Here is a 20,190-nt window from a genome sequence, read left to right as displayed (position 1 = left end):
ATTTATTTTTCTACTTCCAGTAAGCAAAAAAAGGATCGATTTCAAATGGGAGAACAAGAGATGGCTAATTAATGGATGTGTTTTTCCATAGACTTCAATGTTAAAAAAACGGATCCAGCTGAAATCCATTTAAAAAAAAAAAAAAAAAAAAAAAAAAAAAAAATGGACAAGGGGCCAGCTCCTGGAATCCTTCATATACATCATTTTAGAATGCACAATATATGTCCCCAATCAATGCGCTCTGCATAACATAAAAATAGCTTTTATTATAATCACCGACCGTGCGGTCTGGTCCAATGGGCGTCGCTGGTCTTGGTCCGACGCCTCCCTCTTCTTGTAATCACCGTCCTCCTTGGTTTGTGTGTATGACGCGTCCTACGTCATCATCACGGTGTCCTCCCATTACTCTCCTGCGCAGGTGTACTTCTCTCTGCCCTGCCGAGGGCAGAGCAAAATATTGTAGTGCGCATGTGCTCTTGCCCCACGCATGTGTATTACAGTACTCAGTACTTCGCTCTGCCCTCGGCAGGGCACAGAGAAGTACACCTGCGCAGGAGAGTAATGGGAGGACACCGTGATGATGACGTAGGACGCATCATCCACACGAAGCAGAGAAGGGGGACGGCAATCGTAAGAAGAGAGAAGGCACCAGACCAAGACCAGAGGCGCCCATCAGACCGCGCCATAAGAGAGTATAAAAAAATGTATTTTTTTGTATTATGCTCAGCGCATTGGGAACTTATATACAGCATTCTAAAATGAAGTATATGAGGGCTTACAGGTGCTGGACCTACATTATATGGGAAAAACCTGGCGACAGGTTCTCTTTAATGTGTTTGTCCCGGATACACTTGATACTGAATAGAGGGATGAGGACACAGTGTCATTAGTTACCTGATGAATGGGCTTTATTCTGGCCACTTAAGCCTAGAAGCAGAGGCCAAGAATTGAGTTGAACGACCATGATGTCAAACAGTAGTGACATGGGGATAAAGAAAAAAAAAGTGTGGAGGACCATACTACGTATATTTTAAATAGAATATCTTATTTTTGGGGGTTACAAAAATGAAAAAGACAGATGGACTACCCTTTTCATATCTCTAGACATTATCAAGAAATCCCTACAGATTACTTACTACCTGTAAAGCATGTTGTGCTTGGAAGACCAAAAGTGATTTAACTTCCCTCTGTATCCTGGTGTCACATTGCTATGCACACTTAATGATGTGTCCTTTGAATTATTAATGCCAGTTCTATAGCTGTCTGATCAAGTGTTTAATAAAAGCTCTACTCCTAAAGAAGACAAAGGAAGCGATGACATGACTAATTTGGTAAGCAATGTTCAATGCTGGAAAAAAATCTGCCCAAGCAGAAGAGAACATACGACGCAAAAAAATGACAAATGGCAGGAACAAGTGTCTAGACAAACAGGATACCAAGAGTTTGCCTAAAACACCAGTCGATATGGCAGAACACCACATCCTTTACTCGTCCAGACTGGAAGTGCTTCTTCTTGCCAAGTCATGTGGCAGTTCTGATTTGTCTTTTAGGAGCTCGGCTGGAGTTCATCCTCCAGCCATTTTATTAATTGCCCTGTATAATGAGATCGTGGAAAGAAGAGACCCCAGTGAGTGCACAATTTCCATGTCTCAAGTATCACCTGGAGTGAAACATTACAATGAGAGCAGGTATAAGTTTTCCCTCTTTACCATCCAGCAGAGGGCATCAATAAAAGCAGTGACTGACATCCGTATAATAAATGTATTTTATCATCTGTATAGTTTACTAAAAGTCCACAGCCAATGTTCAAATCTAAAAAGAGGAAAAGCAATGGAAGTGCTGTTATGTCGCACATACAGGAAACACCAAGCGATATGCAGTTTAGATTATGAAAACTTGCCATTTCATTTCCGTATGTTTTAGTTACATAGCTATATGAACGATCGGAGTCAGAGTCATACGTTTAGTGCCAGGAGTGTGAAGTCTAAAACTAAGAAGAGTAGATCTTTCCAGTCAGCAGGAAAAGAAGGGTACATCCACAGTAAATTCTAGACCGTACGATCTAAATGCACTTTGCCCCTATGCTTGATGTGCTGTGGGCTCTGGGCCAACCCGATGTTTCTTAAAGGGAACCTTCCAGTAGCATCAACCATCATGAGCTGTCTATTTGGGCATGCAGGTCATAGGAAGCTGAATATAATGAAACTTTGATCTCTTTAACAAACGATTGGATTGCAGAGTAATGCACATTTTCACATTATGTAAATGAGCTGTTAAGATCTATGGGTCGGACATGGATCTCACTAGGTATCTGCCTGCAGAACTCATTTTTAATGAAAGGGGACGTTAATAATGTGAGACATGGAATGACGGACAGTCTGCTCTCCTGATCTACATGTCTCACACTGGTAACGCCTCCTTTGATTTAAACCAAGGGTGGGGAACCTCAGGCCCACAGCCTCAATCACCTTTTATCCGGCCCCCGGGCAGATTCACGGGGATCGCAGTGCTTGGGCCGGCAGCTGTGTTTTGACAGCTGCTGGCCCATTAATTTCTTCTTGCTCTGTGAGCCGGCACACACAGTGTTCACTACTGAATGCTGAGGCGTGTGAAATGAAAGATTACGCCCTGACACCAGTGGCAGTGTTGGGACGTACTTTGTGGGCTGAGTTAGCGCGCAATTTATACGGCCTCCAAAGGATGGTAGTAATATCCAAATGGCCCTAGGCAGAAAAAAAGATTTCCCACCCCTGATTTAAAACAAGCTCTGGAGAGAGGTCTGTGTGCAGCCCATAGATCTTAACATCTCTACAAAATAAAAAAAGTGGATTCCTCTGAAATAAGAAATCAGATTGCAGGTATAATGTTATTCAGCTTCCTCTGACCTGCATGCCCATATAGAAGGCTTAGGAGGTTTGATCCTACTGAGAGATATCCTTAAACCCTCTTTCTACTCTCTCCGACACAACTGAAGAGAGATTACAGGTGCACAACTCCTTACTTTATTGAATGTTTTACCATAATAACTATATTAATAATAATAATTTTTGGAAGAGTTGCTTGCTTAGATCTGCTGTCACATGTTTTAGAGAAGTTCTTACACAAAGACTACCTTATTAAAAAAAACAATGTGTGTCATATTGCAGTGTGCAGCTAAAATAAAAAAAATGAAGCAAATTTGTAGTGGATTACAACCAAGCGATGCGTAATCTCATCCTACAGTCATGTTGGCCAGTATAAGTCCTTCTTTACGAGTACCAAATGTGTGTTGGTAAGATGTAGGGAACAGATGTAGTGGAACAAACTAAATTTGTTACAGAAGTAGACATTGCTTTAAAAGGGTTGTCTAGGATTTATTAAAAGAAAACAAAAAAACCCCAACAAAATACAAGATCAACAACAAAACAAAACCTGATAGGATAACAAATAAAAACAATAAAACAATACTCACTGGTGCTCCTTTAGCTGGTCTCGGTTTACTTCTCTGCATCGATGATATGCAATATATCCTCTGCACTGCAAGTACATGAGGTGACCACTGCAGCCAGTCTGTGCAAAATCATCACCACTGTGGCTACAGACTGGCTAATGAAGGTTCTTGAACGCAACTGATGCAATTTCTACAGGAAGTAAGCAAAGACCTTTTTACATCCTAGACAACTCCTTTAAAGTATATTACACTATTTTGCTATTATTATAAGGGTATGTGCACACAATGACTTTCATTAGTCAAAGTGATTACACTAAAATGTTTGCGTAAATCGCTCCTGAAGTCGCAAAATTTTTGTGAAATGCAGAGTTGCGCAAAAATGTCTCAACTTCTGTTGCTTTCACACCAGTTTCTACTAACTTTGTCAAAATGGAAGAAGCTGGGGCGGGACAGCGGTGAGATGGCACAGTTCGTCTAATCCACGACAAGATGTGGCGTTCCTTACGCCAGAAATCGTTTGTATTTCAGTCTCTAACTGGAGTAAGATTTGTGGTGAGGCCCACGTCATTTCACGCCTTGCCTGATTCATTAAGATAAGTGCACACCCCACATAGCCCCCCATATCTTTTCAAGGTGAATTCTGTCTGGAACCCGCATTAAAAACCACTAAAAATACACCAAAAAAATGCACATATGCAAAGCAAGGTAAAAAGAACTTGCTCTGCATATGTTCCGCAAAGCAGCTAAAACAGTTACCTGACCATTCTTCTCTCGGCTTTGCCTTGGAAGCCACTCACTATTAATACATACAACTTGAATCAAAAACGCAAAGCAGTCAGAAAAGATGTAGAAGAAGACGCTTCAGGAAATATACCATCAGCGTTTTCCTGAGGCGCTCTTTTTGCAGGAAAAAACTCAGCAGATACGCCGGCATCTGAGACGCTGTGTGCACATGCCCTAAAAGTGAATGATAAAAAAGAGTGCACATTCTTTGCTATGAACAATATTTTAATACATTAGAGGTTTGTACATCACGTACGGAAACTGAAAAAATGCCAACTTGTTTAAAAATGGTGGGGGAGAAACTCTATTTAGCTATAGGCAATGTCCTTTCTTTAAGGGTCTTAAGCATTTGCAACATCTAAAAACTACAAGGTAATGGAGAAATCCTGAAAGCTTTCTCCATGCAGAAAATTAAGCTGTATGGATTAAAACTGAACACCCTGAGGGGTTAGAGATAAAACATCTCCTAAGTTGTGTCCCCTTGAATGGCCAGCATATATGCTTATTCATTAGCCTCTAGTCCAGAAAGTCTTAGAACACAAGTCTGACAAAACAATATACCAATTTGTCTGCTATAATGGTGCCCTGCAGCAGATGACTGTGTCCCAGTTAAACCTTCAATTTTTTGAGCTGTGAGATGTCCTAAATTCTATTAACTCTTACATGCTAGGAAGAAAGCTATGGAATAATCAATCTTGGTTCCACAATTCAGCCTCAGCAACAGCACAACTTGAAACCAACGATGTACCCTGTGACTCTTAAAGCCTCACTCACACACCTGTTTTTCACATACGTGATCTACAGATGGAACACGTACCCATTATTGGCTAGCACATCCATTAGTACAAGTGTAATATGTAGGTGTGGCCATTAACAGACAAATATAACCTGGAATAAAAGCAATGCATAGAAACCCTACTGTAAGTAAATAGTAACATGTTAAAAATGTTAACCAAGTACCCTATGTTTTTTACATGTGTTACTATTTACTCAATGTAGTGTCATTATGCATGGTTTTTACTCTAGGTTACAGCTGTCTACTAATAGCCACAGCGTACATGTGTACCTACATATTACACTTATACTAACATGTGTGCTGGCCATGGCTTTGGTTTTGGTTCAGTTTCTTGTACTCCGCACAGTTGGCGATGTGGCTGGCGCCGCGCCAGGGCTGTGGAGTCGGTAAGCCAAACCTCCGACTCCTTAATTTCCCTGACTGACTCCACAGCCCGGCCTCACTACTGAGCATATACAGTGCTCAAAAAAATAAAGGGAGCACTTAAACAGCAGAATATAACTCCAAGGAAATCAAACTTCTATGAAATCAAACTGTCCACTTAGGAAGCAACACTGATTGACAATCAATTTCACAAGCGGTTGTGCAAATGGAATAGACAATAGATGGAAATTATTGGCAATTACCAAGACACCCTCCATAAAGGAGTGGTTCTGCAGGTGGGGACCACAGACCACATCTCAGTACCAATGCTTTCTGGCTGATGTTTTGGTCACTTTTGAATGTTGGTTGTGCTTTCACACTCGTGGTAGCATGAGACGGACTCTACAACCCACAGAAGTTGCTCAGGTAGTGCAGCTCATCCAGGATGGCACATCAAGGTGAGCTGTGGCAAGAAGGTTTGCTGTGTCTGTCAGCGTAGTGTCCAGAGGCTGGAGGCGCTACCAGGAGACAGGCCAGTACACCAGGAGACGTGGAGGGGGCCGTAGGAGGGCAACAACCCAGCAGCAGGACCGCTACCTCTGCCTTTGTGCAAGGAGGAACAGAAGGAGCACTGCCAGAGCCCTGCATAATGACCTCCAGCAGGCCACAAATGAGCATGTGTCTGCACAAACGGTTACAAACCAACTCCATGAGGGTGATATGAGGGCCCGACGTCCACAGATGGGGGTTGTGCTCACAGCCCAACAAAGTGCAGGAAGCTTGGCATTTGCCACAGAACACCAGGATTGGCAAAGTCGCCACTGGCGCCCTGTGCTCTTCACAGATGAAAGCAGGTTCACACTGAGCACATGTGACAGACGTGACAGACTCTGGAGATGCCGTGGAGAGCGATCTGCTGCCTGCAACATCCTTCAGCATAACCGGTTTGGCAGTGGGTCAGTAATGGTGTGGGGTGGCATTTCTTTGGAGGGCTGCACAGCCCTCCATGTGCTCGCCAGAGGTAGCCTGACTGCCATTAGGTACCGAGATGAGATCCTCAGACCCCTTGTGAGACCATATGCTGGTGCGGTTGGCCCTGGGTTCCTCCTAATGCAGGACAATGCCGGACCTCATGTGGCTGGAGTGTGTCAGCAGTTCCTGCAAGATGAAGTCATTGAAGCTATGGACTGGCCTGCCCGTTCCCCAGACCTGAATCCGATTGAGCACATCTGGCACATCATGTCTCGCTCCATCCACCAATGTCACGTTGCACCACAGACTGTCCAGGAGTTGGCGGATGCTTTAGTCCAGGTCTGGGAGGAGATCCCACAGGAGACCATCCGCAACCTCATCAGGAGCATGCCCAGGCATTGTAGGGAGGTCATACAGGCACGTGGAGGCCACACACAATAATGAGCCTCATTTTGACTTGTTTTAAGGACATTACATCAAAGTTGGATCAGCCTGTAGTGTGTTTTTCCATTTTAATTTTAGGGGTGACTCCAAATCCAGGCCTCCTTTGGTTAATAAATTTGATTTCCATTGATGATTTTTGTGTGATTTTGTTGTCAGCACATTCAACTTTCTACAGAACAAAGTATTCAATGAGAATATTTCATTCATTCAGATCTAGGATGTGTTGAGTGTTCTCATTATTTTTTGGAGCAGTGTACATAAAGTGCAGCACAGATTCATCTCAACTAAAAGACGAGATGAGGAACAGACATTTATAGGACATTTCATAACTTTCCCAAATTCTTATGAAAACATTTACAGCACATCCTGCATTGTACTACTATACCCAATTTATTATATATTTTAGGAGTTGGGTCCATTTAATACCGATGATGCACCAAATTCATTAGGTGATGCACGCAGCTTAATGACTTAGGCGCATCTGTTAACTGGCGTGCGTCACCGCCAGAAATGTGTGCCAGTCAGGGAATGGAGTACATTTCTAAAGTTACACCACTAATATGGCATAATTGTTCAAAAAATTTGACAGATGAGCGTTGCCACACCCCACCCAAATTGGTGTAGCTAGCCAAGACTGGCATGTAAACACCAAACATCGCGATATTTTTATACTTCAGAATTGCGCAAAAATATTGCTACTTTTTAAGGTGTTTTATGCTACAATTCAGGCATAAACACCTTAGTGAATCGGGCCCCAGGCGTCTGCAAATAATGGAGACAAGTCCGTTTTTGATCCGACTCATGGAAAAAAATACACCAATGGTACCATTATTTACTATTTACCGTATTTTTCGGACTATAAGACGCACTTTTTTCCTCCAAAATTTTGGAGGAAAGTGGGGGGTGCGTCTTATAGTCCAAATATATATGGACTATATGGATATGTATGTGGACTACATAAGGTGGCTGTGGCTGGTGTGGGGGAGCGGCAGTGGCGGAGCAGCGGGCACAGGAGGCAGCAGCCGCCTGCAACAGCCTACACTGAGCCCTCTACTAAAGAAAACGAATATTCAGTGCGTGGGGAGTACTGAATATTCGTTTTCCTTAATAGCGCTGACACTGTACCGCAGCGCAGCTCCTGCAGCACCCGTCGATCAGTGTGCCCGCTATTAAAGTCCATGAATATTCACTACAACCCATGAGAGGTGGGGGGTGCCAAGCATACAAGGAAGACAGATTAGGGGACCATACATACAAGGAAGAAGGACGATGGGTGCCACGCATACCTGGGCGAGGGGTGCCACGCATACCTGGGTGAGGGGTGCCACGCATACCAAGAAGGGGATGAGGGGTACCGGTGTCAGCAGCAGACCCCCTCCCCCATAACAGTGCATCATGACCACATTGTTTGCTTACATTTTTTTTTTCTATTTTCTTCCTCTAAAACCTAGGTGTGTCTTATGGTCCGGTGCGCCTAATAGTCCGAAAAATCCGGTAATAGGTATAAGATAAGAGAAGTATATGAGATGCTACACTGATTTTTTACAAACAAACCAAAATGGATGAAAATATGATCCAGCACACTGATGAAAATGGTAGTTTTTTTTTTTTATGTATGAGAAAAAAAATGGAAGTTTGAGTCAGGCCTTAGATTCAGTAGAGTTTTTTTTAACTCCAATTATCAGACTCACCAAACATGTCATCCATCATTCAGGATTTCACTACCATCGGGCAGGTAATATACAGTTAGGTCCAGAAATATTTGGATAGTGATACAAGTTTTGACATTTTATGTTTACCAAAACATATTCAAGCTAGAGTTATATAATTAATATGGGTTTAAAGTGCAGACTATCAGCTATCATTTGAGGACATTCACATCCTAATTTGATTAAGGGTTTAGGAACTACAGCTATTTAATATGTAGCTACCTCTAATTCTTCATCAATTAAGCATGTCTGGAGCTGAATCCAATTGTTGCATTTGCATTTTGAAGCTGAGCTGCTGTTGTGAACCCATAACATGTGGTCAAAGGAGCTCTCGCTGAAGAGAAACAGATTATTATTAGGCTGGAGAAAAAAAATTCATCAGAGAGATAGCAGAAATGTTAGGAGTGGCCAAATCAACAGTTTGGTACATTCTGCATAAAAAAAAAAAAAAGCACACTGGTGAGCTTAGAAATTCATAGAAACTCAAAAGGGCCTGGACATCCACGGAGGACAGAGTTGGATGGTCGCAGAATCTTCCATGGTGAAGAAAAACCCCTTGAGAACAGCCACCCAAAGTGAAGAACACTTTCCGGGAACAAGGTGTTTCAGTATCTAAGTCTACCATAAAGAGAAGACTTCATGAGAGCAAACTCAGAGGGTTCAGCACAAGGTGCAATCCATCAGGCTATGTGCCCACGATGCAGAAATGCTCCGGATTTTTTCCTGAGCGTTTCTGCATCACCCTGGCAGAAAAAAAAGCATGTGGATTGTACATGCGGATTGTACATGTGGATTGTACATGCGTTTTTCCTGCCAGGGACATGTGGATGTGAAGCGTTCTTCACATGCATTTCCACATGCGGATTGACAAGCGCTTTCCAAGCGATTTTAGCATCACTTGGAAAGTGCTTGTCAACTTGGTCACACTATATAAATCCATGCAACCGCCATGGATTTATATAGTGTGACCGAAAAAATGGTAAAAAATAAAAAAAATGAATCTATACTTACCTTCTGATGGCCCCCGCAGTCTTGCTTCGCTCCGTCCTGGCTTGCCGGCAGCTCGCGGTACACTACACTGAAGGATCTGCCGTCACATGACTATGATGTCAGTGCAGGTCCTTCAGTCCACCGCGATCTGCCGGCAAGCGAAGACAAGGAGACCGGGGGCCATGAGAAGGTAAGTATAATATTTATTTTTTATTCTTTTTTTTACAGTTTTCTATGGTACACGGGTCCGGAGGAGAGTCTCCTCTTCTCCAGACCCGGGTACCATCTGCACACTGAAACGTTTGGATTTCGCATGTACAGATCCAGTGATGCGGAATCCAAGCGTTCTAATGCAAGTCAATGGCGCCGAAAACGCAGCGCTTCCGCAAAATAATTGGTAGTGCTGCGTTTTTTTCCACAATGATAATCCGCAGCGGAAATTTCCGCAGCATGTGCACAACACATGCGGATTATCATTGGGGAACATGGCAGGCCTTCTACCATGCGTTTTTTAAGCGTTTCTGCCGCTGCGGAAATGCTTAAAAAACCCATCGTGGGCACACAGCCTTAATCAGTCTTAAAAATAGAGAAGCCAGATTAGAACATCTAAGAAGCCAGCCCAGTTCTGTTAAAGCATTCTTTGGACAGATGAAACTAAGATCAACCTGTACCAGAATGATGGGAAGAAGAAAGTATGGAGAAGGCTTTGAACGGCTCATGATCCAAAGCATACCACATCCTCTGTAAAACATGGTGTAGGCAGTGAGATGGCACGGGCATACATGGCTTCCAATGGCACTGAGTCACAAGTGTTTATTGATGATGTGACTGAAGACAGAAGCAGCCGGATGAATTCTGGAGTGTACAGGGCTATACTTTCGGCTCAAATACAACCAAACGTAGCAAGGTTGATTGGACGGCGCTTCACAGTACAGATGGGCAATGCCCAAATACAAACTGCGAAAGCAACCCAGGAGTTTTTAAGACAAAGAAGAGGAATATTCTGCAATGGCCGAGTCAATCACCAGATCTCAATCCCATCGAACAGCATTTAACATGCTCAAGACCAAACTTAATGCAGAAAGACCCACAAACAAGCAACAACTGAAGTCAGCTCCAGTAAAGGCCGGCAAAGCATCACAAAAGATGAAACCCAGCGTTTGGTGATGTCCATGGCTTCCAGATGTCAGGCAGTCATTGCCTACAAAGTATTAACAATGGACATTTTATTTATGGTAAATTTAATTTGTCCAATTTATTTTGAGCCCCTGAAATGAGGAGACTTTATAGAAAAATGGTTGCAATTCCTAAACATTTCTCAGGATATTTTTGTTCAACCTCTTTAACCCCTTCATGACGTTTTATTAGTTATCCTTCCCTTATTCCAAGAGCCATAACTTTTTTTTATTTTTCCGTTCCCATAATCCTATGAGGGCTTGTTGTTTTTGCAGGTCAAGTTGCACTTTTGAATGACACCATTCATTTTATCATGTGATGCACCGGATAGCTGGAAAAAAATCCAAGTGCGTTGAAATTGCAAAAAAAAGTGCAATTCTACAATTTTTTTTTTTTTTTTTCATTTATTTACTATGTTCACTATATGGCAAGACTGAACTGGCAAAATGATCCTCCAGATCAGTACAAGTACTAAGATAAAAAAAATATATAAGTGTTTGGTATTTAAGTGAAAAAAATAAATAAAAAAAGGAAATTTGAAAGAAAAAAAATATTTTGCTTTTGTCGCCATTTTCCGAGACCAGTAGCGTTTTCATTTTTCAGGATATGGAGCTGGGTGAGGGCCTATATTTTGCGCCCTGAGCCGATGCTTTCATTGATACCCTTTTGGGGTAGATACGATGTTTTGATCACCTCTTATTGCAATGTTGCGGAGGCCAAAAGAAAACCAAAAACATGATTCTGGAGTTTTGATTTTTTTTCTTTCTTGTTATGTCATTTACCAATCGGTAATATTTTGACAGACTGGACATTTCAGAAAGCAGTGATACCAAATGTGTGTTTTTTTATGGTTTGATTTTTAATAGAGCATAAGTGGGTGATTCGAACTTCTTCAGATTTTTAAAAACTTTTTTTCCCCCTCACTTTTTACAGACTTCAATAGTCTCCTTAGGAGACTTGAAGCTGCGGTCGTCCAATCACCTGTGCTATACATAGTAGGGCTTTAGCACTGCTATGTATAGCAGAAATCACAATCTCCTATATCACAGGAGGATCGTAATGACAGGCATAGGGGTCATCAGTAGACCCCTGGCTGTTATGACAAACCATTGTTACCATGGGTTGGATGAATTATGCGCTTCTGGAAGGTGCATGTTAAATCCTGCTGTCAGTGATTGACAGTGGGATTTAACTGGTTAACAGCCGCAGTCATCATGTGCAGGGAAAGATGTGGGCCCGGAGAGCCAGCCCACATCAAAAGCAGGGACACAACCTTTGACGTAAATATATGTCAAGGGTTGTGAAGAGGTTCATTAAACCTGACAGTCTACACTTCAATTGCATCTCAGTTGTATCATTTTAAATAAAAAAATACTATAGTGGTTGCAGAGCCCAAATCACGAAGAATCGGTCACTGTCCATAACAGTGGACCTAACTGTAAATACGATCAATGCCTCAAAAAGTGCCAAAATTTATTTTTCTTGGTCTTCACGTATTCAAGATCATCAGGGTCAGAATAAGGGCAAAAAGGAAAGTCAATAGGGCTGTGCTCACAGATCAAGTAGAATCATTGGTGGATAAAATTCATTTTTTTACTTAATCACAGCATTTTGGGGGAGTGTAACCCTTCAGATTAATAATTTAAATTGATCAGTTGGTCTGAAAAAGGGGTACATACCCCAAAACGCTTTTATGTATGATGAAATAAAAGAATTAATCTTGTCCTCTTCATCCAGTCGACCCTGTTCAGAGTATTTAGCACTGGATGTTCACTTGCTTGGTAGGCAACTATCATGTCAGGCACAGGGCAGTACTTGTTCATTAGCCCTCAATTCATTCCATGCCTGACAGCAATTAGATGATTGGGTGGGGAGACCAAGCAGCTGGTTCACCTGTTATTGCTGGGGAATCTGCTTTCCGAGTGATTATTTTCCATGCAGCGACACTGCAGCAAAACTAACCCATCACTTGGCACCCTCTCACAAAAGTAGGTGTCTTTGTATTTCATCACTGGCAACAGTATTCAAGGGCAAAAGCTGCTCTTTGCAAAGACAATTTGTGTGTTGTCAGTTCAACTGCATACATGGAATATGGTTATGGATTACAAGCTATAAAATGTTAACACGCAGTACCCTCTAGAGGACAACTACCGTACTACAAGCCTGTCGCTATATAAATTAGCTAATGTCTACAAGCAGGGATCCTGAACCTTTCTTTATCACATTAACCACATTTTATTCCAAGAGATGGTCACGAGCCACATTCTATACATAGGAATAGTAGTAGCTGTCTGTGGTTCTCTGTGTGCTCTCTTATAAAGTAATAATAGCCATGTTGCCTCTTTATAAAGTAGTAATGCCCAAAGTGCTATCCCATGAAGTAAACATACCACAAGTGCCCCACTGAAAAGTAATAATGCCCCAAGTGCTCCCTTATAAATTAATAATATCCATTCTGTGCCCCCTTAAAAAGTATTATTGTACCAAGTTTCACTCATGTAATATTATCCCTGAGTGCCCCTAGTAAAGTAATATTGCCCCATATGAACAATGAAGCAGTTGATCATGGCATTCACCTGGGGGATACAGCTGTGAGCCACACAATAAGTACCCACAAGCTACAAATGGTTCAGGAGCCACAGGTGCGGACCCATGGTCTACAGCATTTTCCACCTTGCCCAAAGGGAAAATGTAGCCTGAAATTTTAAGTTGTTTGAATTTGGGGTCTGCTCCAATAATGGGACTACAAACCTCTTTTGGGGGAACGAAAAGCATATGACACAATGAAGTTTTTAAAATGTCAGTGGAGATCTCTTTCCAAAATGGCTGCTGCAGAGGCACAAGGAGCGCTGTGGTATGTCAGAACCAAGCCTCCCATTGCCTTTCCATTGGTTTAGGATCAGTTCAACAAACACCAATAATAACAGTCCAGTGTCCATCCGGTGAGCGAGAAAGGCAGGTAAGGCATAGTTCAGAGTGTGCACAGCGCTCTGTATGCCTCTGCAGAGGCTATTTTGGACATGAAGAAAAAGGGACTCCGATCTATGAAAGGGAAGGAGCAGCAGCAGAGAGGAGGACATGCTGTACAGTGACAACACACTACAAATGTATAGTCCCATTTACAATAGGTGGTGGAGGGCACTATAACACTCCTATGATGTTGTGCATAAGGACTACCTGGATCTCATGGCCTTTGAGTTTGTGATAACCAGGGCTGTGACTGCGTGACTCCGACTCCCTCATACATGGCTCATGTTTAAGTGATAAATTTACTGTACAGATTCATCTCAGCTAAAAGTCTAGACCCTTAGATCAGGAATAGGACAGACATTTATAGGACATTTCATAACTTTCCCAAATTCTTATGAATAAATATTCCCCACAAACTGCATTGAACTACTGTACCAATTTATTACATATTTTAGGAGTCTGAGTCGGTCCATTTTATACCGACTCCACCAAAATGGGCTCCGACTCCACAGCCCTCGTGTTAACACAAACTATAGCGATCAGGGATCTAGAACATCACAATACTGTCAGACCAATCTATAGAGGGGAGAGGTTATTTAGGTCCCCACTAAAGTGTTTCCTCCACAGACCCGCAATTCCCGATGCCATGAAATTACACTTGGTACAATCAAATTAGTAATATGGTTTTAATTAACTTTTTTGTTAGTTCAGGATAAATCAGTCTTTTCCCAATTTGTAATAAAAGTGGAGATCATGGAATATAATGTTGTGAGGAAAACAGATATTTTTCCATTACGGCAATTGAAATTGGTAACTTTTTTACTGGACCGTAGACATAGGGCATGCCAAGAGTTCTGCATATACTCTGCTCCCATCAGGTGAGTTATGTGGCCACTGTCCATTCTCCCACTCAGCCACAGATCAGTGACAGGGCAAGTTACTGTTAGTTACAGCATTCAGGACCATGCATTTAGCAGCAGTTATAAGCACCCACATGCATGAAGTAGAAGGACATAAATCATGTCACATCCGCTGATTATTATTTTTTTGTCCCTTTGACTAGGATTGGTCCCTCACTGCCTTAGACATGTGTTTTTTGTGTGTAATATGTGGCAGTGACAGCTATTCAATTTCATAGTAATAACTACTCTCATAAAAATATATGACTGGGTGTCACACATCCATTCCAGTTTCTAAAACCAATAAATAATAAGTCCTGACCTGTAAGGTGTTTGTAATGAAAGTATAATTGAACCCAATGCAATTTTTGGAACACATTTCAAGTTCACTTCCAAAGAGATGTATCAGAGCAGAGGGAAGTAAGTAAAAGAGGTGAGTAATATTTAGGTGTAGTCGTTCGACTACACCCAGATCTAGTTTGATTCATGGATGGAGACAGCTTTTATTTTAGCTGTGAATGCAGTTCTGTACCTATCTTACAGGAATAGTAAAGAAAATAAACGTGCAATGACAAAATAGGAATGGAATGGGTCCGTGGGAGCCGGCATGTTGGCAGGAAGGGAACAAATAACACACCCTAATGTGACAGCCACTTGATTTGTATCTATTCCATCATTACATAGAAACCAAATGTGTATCTTTGTGGGAGACCACCGGAGGCACCTTCTATGTTATTATCTGTGAAGGCTAGGGAGGCAATAAGTATATTTAACCCTTATCAGCATTAGCCTATAAATAAATGTCCTGGGCTCAGGGGCTGAGCTTCCTCCACACGCAGTAGACGCAGTGTACGTTTGTATAGCCGACATCTGTGTCTAACAGATGCGGCCAGAGCAGCGGCATTTAAATGGGTCGCTGGGTAGCAATGGGCTACATCATGACAGTACCTATATACTGCAATATATAATGTAAAAAGTAGAGTTTTTTTTTTTTTTTTTTTAAATAAACTTAAAAATTCATATCACCTACCTTTACCCCCATTAAAAATAAAGAATAAAAAAACATTTGGTATTGACGTATCCATAAAAGTCTCATCTATCACAATATAAAATTAATCAACCTGTATAGTTAACACAGTGTACAGAAAAATATAAACCGTATGATTGCAAGTTTTTTGGTTCACCTCAAATCTCTTTTAAAAAAAAATGCAATAAAGTGATCAAAATGTCAGATGTACCCCATATTGGTATCAATAAAAACGCCAGCTCACCATGGTAAAAAACAAGCCCTCACTCAGCTCCATCAATGGAAAAAAAAAATGTTATATATGGTATGGAAATAAAAAAAAAATTCATCTGACTGGGTTGGCGGGAAACTGTTAAACTGTTATTTTTTTAGCCTACAAGTAAACTGGAAGGATTCCACAGATGTGTCTTCTCTTACCTTTCTACTCGATGAACAGTGCACTGCTCTAGGATGTGTCAAATTTATTGACGAGTCGTGTGGTTCCTAATCAATTTAGCGCTTCTCTCAGCTGATGTGTGCTGCCGCAAAAAGGTGACCCAGTCATGGACTGGAGTACATTTCTGCTATAGTTTACGCAGAACTGACCAAGACTGGCATATTGTTGCCAAAAGTTTGCAAGACTACAAGCTGCAGAAAAATGTAGCAATATTTCAAACAGTTTTACACTTGAATTTGGACAAAAACAGTTTGATGAATATAGGACAAAGTTTGATTTTTGTTAGACCTGATTTAACCCCTTAGAGCCCCAAGAAAAATATATTCGTCATGGAGCACGTCAGGGACTTTGGAGCGGGCTCAGAAGCACAACTTGCTCCACACAGGGATGAAGTCGGCTATGTTATTTAGCATCTGCCTTTAACAGCCCGCCAATCGATGCTGTTAAACTCTTAAATTCCACTTTAATTGCTGACAACAACATTTAAGCACCACGATCCAGCCCGGATGTTAGTTTGACTTCCCTGCGACACAATCGCACTGAGCCAATGGGTTGCTATGACAGCCAGGGGTCTGCTGGCGTGCCAGTCATGTGATCTTTTATGTGACGTCCAGCCTGCAGTATTGCTGTATATGGCACAAGCAATCAGATGATAACCGGTACAAGTTCCCTAAGGGGACTAAAATAAAAATCAAGAGTAAAACAAAAAAGTTTAAAAAAAAAAAGTTAAAAAATAGTATAAGAAGACCCCCACCCCACCTTTTCCCCAATTGCAGAAAAGAAATGTAAAAAACAGAAAGATAAAACACACACACATTTGGTATCAATGTGTCCAGAAAAGTACCAACAACCTAAAATTAAATTAACCTGATCTGTAAAAACTGTAAAGAGAAAAAAATTGAAATGCGAATTGCTTGCTGATTTTTGGTTGCCGCAACACCACAAAAAATGCAATAAGAAGTGATCAAAGAGTGGTATCTAATCACAAAACAGTATCATTAAAAACATCGGGGCACCGTGCATGAAAGAAAATAAGCCCTCATACAGCTCCACTGATCAAAAAATAAAAATGTTCCCAACTTTGGAAAATAGCAGCTTAAGCTAAATTTTTTTTGTTTGTTTATACAATTCCCCCCCCCCCACCCAATTAAAAAAACATGCAAGATTGGTATCGTCGTAACCGTACTGACCCAAAGAATCATTTTTCCATATACAGTTGTGCTCAAAAGTTTACATACCCCGGCAGAATTTTTCCTTTCTCGGCCTTGTTTCAGAGAATATGAATGATAACATTCAGAGTCATTTGGATGTTTTTGGTCGTCATTTAGATTTAAAAAGAGAAACCACAGTAGTTTGACAATAAATGGCTTCACCCAACCAATAATCATGAGTGGAGAAAACGTTTTTTTGTTATCATTCATATTTTCTGAAACAAGGCCAAGAAAGGAAAAACTCTGCCGGGGTATGTAAACTTTTGAGCACAACTGTACTTTTTACTGCAGAATGAAAAAAGAAAACCTATAAAAACAAATGTGGAATTGCGTAGTTTCACAATTTCACTTCACTTGGAATTTTTCTGTCCATTTTCCAGTACAACATATGATAAAATGGATGATGCTATTCAAAAGTACAACTAGTCCTACAAAAGATAAGCCCTATATGCCTTTGTTAGCGGGGAAAAAAAAATAAGGCTCTTGGAAGAAGGGGATGGAAATATACAAGATGACTGGTAAATGAAACAAATTTTTGTCAAAATAAATAAAAAAAAAAACAATACTCCCTAATTTAGCGGAAAAAGTTTTGGTCCTTTAAGAGTGAGACTGAAGTTTGGCTGTTATTGTTCTTGAAGCCGGATTTCCTTATACGCTATGCCTACATAAGAATCATCCATTTGTTCCATCAGACTTCTGTTGCCCATGATGGCAATAGAGACCTAATAGAATCCTTGGAGCCCAAAAGATCAGTGTTAAGGGACTCACAGAAAGGAAGTAATAGGGGGCAATAACTCTGCTCATACAAACGTTTCAACTAATTGCCGACTACTTTAGATGAATGACTATAGGAGAAACATAACCTGTTACGTCCTTATTACCACTCACTTTCCTTTGCTCTTTCCGCTGGACATGTTTGTCGTCATCCTGCCAATACGCATCTTCCAGTGCCTGCTGACGCTTTGCATCGGCTACAGCCTTTGCCTCAGCCTTTCTGGCACGGGCAGCCGCAGACTTGGTGTTTTCACTCTGGAACTTTTTGGGCATCCCTTAGCTGAAATAAAAGTTATTGTAGTGATTAATATGAGGAGTAGTTAAAGGGAGCTTATGGACATTAACTTTCACATTGCTAGTAATAATATTGATCATTCAGTCTATGGGCTCTGATTTCATAGGCTATGGAGATATACATTGGTATTTTTCAGGATATGTTTACAGAGTTAACCATTTCCATGCATCCATATAATACAGAATCATTAATATGGATTTGTGTATGTCCAGCTTTGTTCACATCTGTTGTTGTTGTTTGCAGCAGGCCACATTTTATAATTCATATATGAACTGCGATGCTGGACTGACCATGGGTCTCAATCTGATATCCCATCATCATATATGCATGCATATGAAGTCTTAAAGCGCACCTGTCAGCAGGATTGTGCTCAGTAAACTACATACACTGTCAGGTGGGCAACATTACGCTGATTAAAATGATACCTAGGTTGGTGAAATCCGTCCTGTGGTTCTTGTGTAATCTTTACTTTCAGTTTGGAGATGATGATATGCTCGGGCGCCGGGGCGGCCTGTGGGGGAGGGGGGGGCTCTATCTGGTGCTCTGCTGACATATTCAACTGTATGCTCTTATGACAGCTCACTGCCTTCACTGACCTGCCTCCTATTTTACATAATGCATCTAGTAGTGCGGGACTAGGTAAAATAGGAGGCAGGTCAGTGAACAAGCACTAAGCTGTCATAAGAGCATACAGATGAATATGTAAGCAGAGCACCAGATAAAGCCCCCCCTCCCCCACCACACACACACACACCCCAAAGCACGAGCATATCATTATCTCCAAACTGAAAGTAAAGATTACACAAAAGGACAGGATGGATTTCATCAACCAAGGTATTATTTTGCTCAGCTTAACAGCACCCACCTGACAGTGTATGTAGTTTACTGAGCACAATCCTGCTGACAGGTGTGCTTTAAATTTGGGTTAGGAGACCCTCAGACAGTCTGGGAATTGCTCTCTGCACATGGATCCTAGAATACTGCCATCTGAACCTGGCCTGCTGCAAGCCACAACACAGATGTGAACAGAGCCGAAATAAGCATCATGCCCACTCCTCCCCCCCGAGGACTGCAGGGACCTATTATGGGACAGAAACAGCATTTCATACACACTCAGAACTAAAGGGGAATTAGACACTTGGCGCCACACATGGTGACATCTTATCTATAGCTTCCCATAGGACTACACCTATTACTATAGAAACCACACATCCAGCCTCTCCTAGGTCGCTCCTGTACAGTCTTGCACACGCTGTGTGCTGCCATCCCATTGCTATGACACACAGTGCCTCGTAGCTGACCGCCGCACAGGAGGGAGCGGCCACAACCCACAGGGCTCACACTACATGTCCTACCCCGCAGCATGCCACCATTATCACTCCACTGCCAAGCTCCCTGCGCACCCATTCCCTGCAAGACACAGTTACACACCCGGGACTCCAACTTCCGCCCGCACCTCAGGTCGCGCTGTGACGTCACTGCCCCGCGACCAGATGTACGCCACTTCCGGTGTTCCTAGAGTGCTGCGCGCTCCCGCAGCCAGTGTCGCGCATTGATGTCTGGTGCACAGCGGCTTCTGTAGTACTGCCGCTCCCAGGCTGAGAGGAAGGTCGGGTCCGCGTGCATAGTAGTCAGTGACACTCTGGAGCTAGTTGTAGCCGTCTTCATCATAGTGCTCGCCTAACGGCGCCCCGACCTGTGCAGCTATTCCAAGTGGCAGCTTTCTTTCAGGGTATCCTGGGAGTGGCCGTTTTGCAACATCTCGAGTGCTTCAACTTGGAAACAACTTAAATAAGTGTAATAACAATGCCCCCTGACCCATAATAGATCATTGTTGGTGTGGCAAACAATAGGTGTGCCAAATTTTTCACATTTTTGTACACTTAATATTAGTGTTTTAAAGGGATTTTCCATT

General features: G+C 41.9%; 1 protein-coding gene across 3 annotated transcripts in view; it reads right to left on the bottom strand.

The window, feature by feature from the left end:
• Nucleotides 1–19,855, bottom strand: part of CCDC124 (coiled-coil domain containing 124) — a 32,355-nt gene extending 12,500 nt beyond the window's left edge. The window contains exons 1-2 of one of the 3 annotated variants that reach the window (XM_073658792.1): nt 19,707–19,855; nt 18,095–18,260 (exon numbers count right to left, since the gene is read on the bottom strand). In XM_073658792.1, the coding sequence (XP_073514893.1) occupies nt 18,095–18,253 (159 nt within the window). In that variant the 5' untranslated portion in view covers nt 18,254–18,260; nt 19,707–19,855. Of the gene's footprint in view, nt 1–18,094; nt 18,261–19,630 lie in introns of all 3 variants that reach the window. The other 2 variants (XM_073658970.1, XM_073658878.1) reach the window with 2 other exon arrangements.
• Between the last annotated feature and the right edge of the window lie 335 nt (nt 19,856–20,190).

The sequence above is a fragment of the Phyllobates terribilis genome, unplaced genomic scaffold (genome assembly GCF_046119375.1).
Source record: "Phyllobates terribilis strain yellow unplaced genomic scaffold, ASM4611937v1 Scaffold_1__5_contigs__length_1240528914, whole genome shotgun sequence".
Taxonomy (NCBI): Eukaryota; Metazoa; Chordata; class Amphibia; order Anura; family Dendrobatidae; genus Phyllobates; species Phyllobates terribilis.
This window is presented reverse-complemented; position numbering and strand designations above follow the sequence as displayed.